A 7,542-nucleotide genomic window follows, 5' to 3' on the forward strand; every position below is an offset into this window, starting at 1 on the left:
TACAGGAGTTGGGGCCAAGGACAATGAGGCAAGACATAGAGCAGGAGCAGGAGACAGGGGGAAGAAGTCCTTCAACTCTGAATGAGGGACGACAGAGGGCAAAACAGGATGAAGCAACAAAACGTGCAACCAAGGCCAAACCACAGACACGAGAACAGAAACAACCAAATCCAAACCACAGACACTGGAACAGAAACAAACATGGACAAAGGCAATGGAAAAGAAAAACTGACAGGCACAGGAACAGAAACAGAGGCAGAGGAAGAAACAAGAGCAGGCACAACAACAGGAACTGAGACAGATCCAACAAAAGGAAGCTTAACCAACCCAGGCACAGGAGATGGAAAACAAAAGGGAATGGGCAACAGATTGAAGGAGTGGTCACAGGAGACACAGGAAGGCAGACGGAGAGGCCGCAGGATACACAGATGGGGACAGGATGGGTGGGAACCATGAGGTGGTGACATCATGGCAGGTCTGGAGCACACAGCTGCTGGCGGGTCTGGCAGATTTAGAGGTGTGCATTAGAGTCACAGGGGTGCTGTGGGGCAGGATACAGCCATGGGAACAGGCTCACCACTGGCCACAGCTTCAGGAGACCAGGCAGTGTCTTTCATGCTGGGAGCTGGATGCATCTTCAATCTGGAGGAACAAACAGAAACAGAACCCTCCTGGAATGGGTTTTCTGGTTGTTACTTTTGTCTATCCTTGCCTTGAGCTACAGGTTGCTCCCCCCTGTAACTTGAACCAAGATGCGTAGACCCAAGCCACTTACCTGGGATCTCATCATCATCATAGCTAAAGAATGGGGGAACTTCCTTGGAAGCCTGGGAATGATGAGATGCCCTTGTACCTACAGCGCCAGAGGATTTGCTGTCTCCGGCTTGGTGTCCAGACTTCCTAGAAACATCCAAAGTTTCAACACAATGGAACAATCACATACCAAAGGCTTACTTTCTCACTGCCTCCTTAGAACGCTTGTCATTCTGTAATGAGCCGTGATTGAGGGGTGAACGTAAACGCTGAGTAGAGCAGGATTTATTCAGGGCAAATCTATAATCATAATCCAGAACATGATCCACAGTTAAAAGGCAAGGGCTGTCTGTAACAGAAAAACTATCAGATTGTAACATAAACAACAAAACAAGGAAAAGGGGTAGGCAAAGAAAAGATAAGAGTTTCAATAAGACAAAATACAGTACAACTTTGGAATAGACAAATGCCAAGACAAATCACCAGAGGAAAAAAACATACATCACACAACAAATATGCTTTCTCCTATCCCACTGCCATCAGGTCTACCATTAATGCCTAGGAACTGCTACTCAGTTCATGGATTAAACTGAGGTCTGATAATTGTTTACCCAAGGTCTGATAAAGATTTAGAATGAAGAGGAAAAAAAAATTGATTGCTTGCCTTATATTGTGTTTCTCTTTTGCCCTCAATTCATCCTCAATGTTTTGCAGATAATATGTTAAAGCACGTTTAAAAACATGCTCCCTGATTTACTCACTTAAGATCCAATTGCGTTTTATATCTAGTTATAATGTTGGCCATGTAGTTCTCATTTTTACTGTTTGTCACCTCATGGAAGACATTTAAAGGGTTAAATGTCTTCCATGAGGTGACATTATTTTAAGCATTTCTTAGTGTCCTTGAGGACGAAATACTGCCACAGTGTTTAGTTGGATGTAAACATCAGAGCATATGACATCAAGTACATCAACTAGGTGGACTCAGGTGTATTGGAAAAGCATATATAAACTGATATGTAGGGGAATCATTCTCAGTGGGTTATTGTCAGTGTGGATGTGAGAATTTTGTATGCCTAAGACTTCTAAGAGACAACAAATACTGTTGAATATACAGGCAAGAAAGTACTTAGATTCTGAATGATCCTAGTTCTATATTTTTTTGACACATACTTTTAGAATAAATGGATTTACAATGATGTGGACTTAGGAATTTATTTATTTTTTTGATGTATTATAAAAAGTAATTACAGTTTGTATGTTTGGGTTAATACTTTATTCAGTATAAGCATGTTTAGTTTTCTTACATGTTTAGTTTTCTTTCTTCACAATGTAAACTTGTGTTTCCCTTTTCAATTTGCAGGGAATAGATACTCCAGTGTTTCAAGTGTCTATCAGGTGGATTTAAAGTACTGACAAGTCATGGACCAACATACTAATTCCACAGCAATTACAGAATTCTTCCTCCTTGGATTCCCAGATGTTCATCGTGAATATTACACAGCAGTTGGATCCCTTCTCCTCCTCCTGTATCTCACAATTATAGGAGGGAACATTTTCATTATTGCATTTGTGTCTTATGAAAAGAGCCTTCACAAACCATGCTACCTGATCTTCTGCTCTCTTGCTCTGGTGGACATTGCTTATGGAACCACCACAATGCCTAAAACAATTGCAAAATATTTGCTTAAAGATGAAACAATGCCATTTCATGCTTGCTTTATACAAATGTTTTTTGTCCATTATTGTGGTACTGTTACATCTTTCATTATGTTTTTAATGGCCACTGATCGATTTATTGCCATATGTAACCCCCTCAGATACCCTGCACTTGTTACAAACCATTCCACAGCAATTGCATGTCTACTCACCTGGGTGCTTCCAATCCCACTTCTGACAGCTTTAGTTCTAAAGACAATAGCTGAGCACTACTGTGACTCCAATGTAATAGAGCAGTGTTTTTGTGACCATAATTCTATAGTTAAGATAGCCTGTGGTGATTTTAGGCATGCAAAGCTATTGGCCTTTTGTACATTTATGTCTGTCCTGTTGTTCCCTCTTTTTTTCATCATATTGTCCTATATAGCAATCATCATAACTGTCTTAAAAATATCCAATGCTCAAGCAATGCACAAAGCATTCTCCACATGTAGCCTTCAGCTCCTTATTATAGGCATTTATTATGTGCCCCGGTGTGCTGCTTATATTACTGACCAAAAGGTCCAAATGAACATTAGTGCTCGCATTATGATTTGTATGTTATATAGTCAGTTTCCACCTCTTGTCAATCCAGTGATATTCTCCTTTCAAACTAAACAAATCCGAGATGTTTTCATGATGAAGTTAAGAAAGGTCATGACAAATCATCAATTAAAAGTTTCTTCAGGCTGATAAAAAATTGGGATATGACAACAATGAAGATACATTATATACACATGAAAGTTTTCTGAAAGTTCACTGATTAAATACTCTTCATCTTAGTTCTCAGAGGTTTGCAGCAGTACTGAAAGCATATTCAGATGAGCGATCAACTGAAACCATTTTTACTGAAACAAAAGTTTTTCAGTAGGCCAATTCAGTACAGTGTAAAAGTTGTAATCATGGTCATCTTAAAAATAGAAGGTAAATTACTTCACAGATTTTATTCTTTGCTCTTTATCTAAACAAAGGTAAACACTGAAACAGGCAAAATTGTTAGGCATACTGCAACACCAGTTGTTGTTTTATTGATACTAATGTGAACACCAGGTCTCACCTTGATGGCAGGTGGAAGTGTTTGGCATTACAATGCTGTAAATTATGACAACTTAACATATATTAGTAGGGAGCAGATCTCTACTGGTAACTTAATATTTTTTACCGTCTCCTTTCCGCTGAGACCATGGAACAGCTCGGAGCTGCTGATCGTAAGATATGGATTAGGGTGAAGACGTTCTATAATGTAAGACAGAGCAGCTCCATTTAGGGCCTTAAAAACAAATAAAAGAAACTGGAACTGAACCATATAAAGTACAGGGAGCCAATGCAGAGAGAATAAAATAATCCAGAGTAATTTGATCCTTTTTCTTTGTGTCTCTGAGGAATATTACTACTGCATCCTGTACTGACTGAAGACGAGCCAAAGAGCTCTAATCAACACCTATGTAGAAGCCACTACATTCATCTAAGCAAAATGAGAAGGGTGTGTATGACCTTTTTGAAATCCTGATTGGTTTGAAATAGTTTACATTTTGTTATTGACAGAAGGCGAAAGATACTATTCAAGACAACAGAATTAATGGTCAAAATTGAAGTCAGAGTCAAACACTGAGGTCCTTAACCAGAGGTTTCACCTGATTTGACAGTATACCAAGGTTTTTACCTTGACTGACAGTGAATTTGAGAGGACTAATGAGAATAACCTCCTATCTATTTTCGTTTAACTGATGAAAATTATTTGCCATTCAGAGATTGATTTCATCAAGACTCCCAAATGAGCACAAATCAGTAGGTGAAAAACCTGGGTGTCATGTGCATAAAAATGGAATAGAATGTTGTGTCCATTGATACTGGCCAGTTGAAGCACATATATGGAGAAGCATATTGTCCATCGTATAGACCCCAGCAGTCCTGCATGCATGATGCTAGTAGCAGGAGAGAAGTAATTCCCGACATAAACTACAACTGCTCTGTGGGAAGGTTAGAATCTGAACCAGTTTAGTACTACCCCAATGAGACCCAGCAAGTGCTCAAGAGGATCAATAGAAATGCCCTGATCAATTACATCACTAAGCTCTAACGAGAGTAAATGAGCTGTACAATGACCTACAGCACAAAGCAGGTCATTTGCTATCTTTAGGAGGGCTGAACCCTACTGTTAAGCCACTCAATTGGAGAAAGATCATATATATATAGATATATATATATATATATATCAGGTTTACAAGATACAAAAAAGAAGATGCCATAGTGGCTTATCTGGTTATTACACTGATTGTAGATTTCATTTTCACTATTAGTAACGTTGCAGACTTTTTGAAAACCATAATATGAATGGAAGGCTTTTTAGTCCTTTGCTGCTTTAAATGTGCTTTGGTTTCTTTGAGAAAGAACTGTTTAATTGGTGGTACATGAGGACAAGCAACAAAAACAAAAACAATGATCAGGACATGTGACATCAAGTATTATTACATTAGCATATTTTATTTTTGCATCAACTAGTTGGACTCAAGTGTATTGAAAAGCACATATAAAGTGGGTGAATCAATCTCTGTTGGATATTGTCAGTGTGGAATTGGAAATTTTGTATGTCTACATACATACATAAAGGCAAGGCACTTAGCTTCAAAATGATCCAAAATATATATTACAGGACTCATCTCAAAAGAGATTTAGAATGATTTTATTAATATGTTCTTAGAAAAAGAAAACATGTATTATAAAATAGTGATCACAGTTTTTAAATTAATAATTACATCAGTACACGTATGTTTAGTGTTCAACCTAATATTCTGTCTCCCTTTTAAAATTGCAGAGAGTAGACACTTCAGTGTATTATTTGTTTCCTAAAGTGTATTACCAGGTAGATTTTGAACACTGATAAAAATCATGGACCAACATGCCAATTCCACAACAATTACAGAATTCTTCCTCCTTGGATTTCCAGGACTCCTTCCAGAATATTACGCAGCAGTTGGAACCCTTCTCCTCTTCATTTATCTCACACTTGTAGTGGGAAACATTTTCATTATTGCATTTGTGTCTTATGAAAAGAGCCTTCAAAAACCATGCTACCTGATCTTCTGTAATCTTGCTGCAGTGGACTTTGCTTTTGGAACCACCACAATGCCTAAAATAATTGCAAAATATTTGCTTAAATATGAAACTGTCATTCCATGCTTGCTTTGTACAAATGTTTTTTATTCATTATCTTGGGACTGTCACTTCTTTCCTTTTGCTCTTAATGGCTGCTGATCGATTTATCGCTATTTGTAACCTGCTCAGATACCCTGCACTTGTTACAAACCATACTGCATCAGTTGCCTGTGTAATTATTTGGGTGTTTTCAATCCCACTGATGACAGTGATAGTAGTAAAAACCATAGCCGAACACTATTGTGTCTCCAACGTTATAGCACAGTGTTTCTGTGATCAAAATTCTATAGGTAAGATAGCCTGTAGTGATTATAGGCAGGTAATGCTATTTTCCATTTGTGTGGCAATGATTGTGCTGTTGGGCCTCCTTATGTTCATCATATTCTCCTACATAGCAATCATCTTAACTGTCTTAAAAATATCCAGTGTTCAAGCAAAGTACAAAACATTCTCCACGTGTAGCCCTCAGCTTCTTGTTACATGCATTTATTATTTGCCCCGATGTGCTGCTTATATTACTGACCTTAAGGTCCAAATGAACATTAGTACTCGCATTTTGGTAAGCATGTGGTATAGTCTGTTTCCCCCTCTTGTCAATCCAATGATATTCTGCTTTCGAACTAAGGAAATTCGAGAAGCTGTTGTGATGAAATTAAGAAAACTTGAAATTCAGAAAGTGATCAACTGAAAGCTTTAGGCTAAAAAATGTTTTTGGGACATGATTAGCTGTGTACATATATTATGTGTTCATTTTTTAGTAATTCATAAAAATCTTGATTAAATAATTATTTTTATCCAGTCAGTACTGAAAGCATCTTCAGACCAGTGATCAAATAAGAGCACCTTTAGACTTAAAAAACAGTAATGTTTTCAGTACCTCACTCTCCACTTTAAAAAAATAAAACTTAGAAGACAAATTACAGCATTTTGTGTTAACAGTTTGAAGGCCTCAGAGTTCACATGTCCTCTAATTTCTGACCCTTCCACTTAGATATTTGAATCCAGATTTATAAAATTAGCAAAAAGAGGTGGACTGAAAGCTCACTTGAATGTATGGATTACCCTTCAGATGATTTGTCAATGTTATGTGCATTTTGAAAAGTAGAAAACAAAAGTACAAATGAAGTTGGGTTTCCATCCATTGCAGTTATGTGAAAAATTAAAGGATTACATAACGTGCATGTCAAATCAATCTGTATATTGATTTTTTCTTTTTTTTCTAGAAGGTGTCATGTGGGTGAGTCATGTATAGGGAGTAGGGTAGGGGTAGGGTTATCTTAGGGTTAATGCTTGCCCCATGTTAATATAATTATAATTCATTAAGATGTCTAGAAAGCACAAAAAATGCTGACAACCTTAAACTTCACAACAAAAATAACATCAAAATTGTCTCTTAACTGGTGCTTATGTGAATATTTACACTACTCTGTATATAGAATGTCCTGAGTGTCTTCCCTCTATACACAAAAGTAAGAATATTGCAGTCTGACACTCAATTTTGCCAAATGAAAATGCAGTTAAGACTGCTACGCTAAGTGGAATCTTAAGAAATACAAAACACACATGACGTTACTTTTCAGTAACAACATGTGGAATACATGCCAGATTGAAGAGCAAAACCTCTAATGTATTGTTTTCATTTCATATGACCTCTTTATTGAAAAACAATATGTAGGGCTTTGCAAAATGAAATACTGAATTTGTGTCAGAATTGAATGCAATCCGCCTTAAAAAGCAATCATTTCATAACTATATTGCTTTCTACTTCAGGCATTCATACTTCACTGAAATGAGGTCATTACAGTCAACACAGTTAAATACAATGTATAGATGAGATTGCATTTAAGATTGAGATTCTGAGGTCCATTGCTTTGATTTAATGTTAATTGATCACATAACAGAAAAAAACCAAAAAACTTTATTTAAGGTGAAAAA

At 37.1% G+C, this 7,542-nt stretch overlaps 1 protein-coding gene and 1 pseudogene across 1 annotated transcript; both read left to right on the forward strand.

Moving 5' to 3' along the window:
- Positions 1-2,141: 2,141 nt before the first annotated feature.
- Positions 2,142-3,692, forward strand: LOC145651854 (olfactory receptor 2AT4-like). Its single transcript, XM_081700382.1, has one exon. The coding sequence runs from the start codon at positions 2,176-2,178 to the stop codon at positions 3,142-3,144; it is 969 nt and encodes a 322-aa protein (XP_081556508.1). The 5' UTR covers positions 2,142-2,175; the 3' UTR covers positions 3,145-3,692.
- A 1,648-nt stretch (positions 3,693-5,340) lies between these two features.
- Positions 5,341-6,295, forward strand: LOC145651800 (olfactory receptor 2AT4-like; annotated as a pseudogene).
- The last annotated feature ends 1,247 nt before the right edge of the window (positions 6,296-7,542 follow it).

This window comes from Electrophorus electricus, chromosome 17 (assembly GCF_041902795.1).
Source record: "Electrophorus electricus isolate QZ-2024a chromosome 17, ASM4190279v1, whole genome shotgun sequence".
NCBI classification, from domain to species: domain Eukaryota; kingdom Metazoa; phylum Chordata; class Actinopteri; order Gymnotiformes; family Gymnotidae; genus Electrophorus; species Electrophorus electricus.

What these genes read in the sequence shown, in the direction of transcription:
- LOC145651854 (XM_081700382.1), top strand. Translation starts at nt 2,176, where the DNA reads ATGGACCAACATACTAATTCCACAGCAATTACAGAATTCTTCCTCCTT.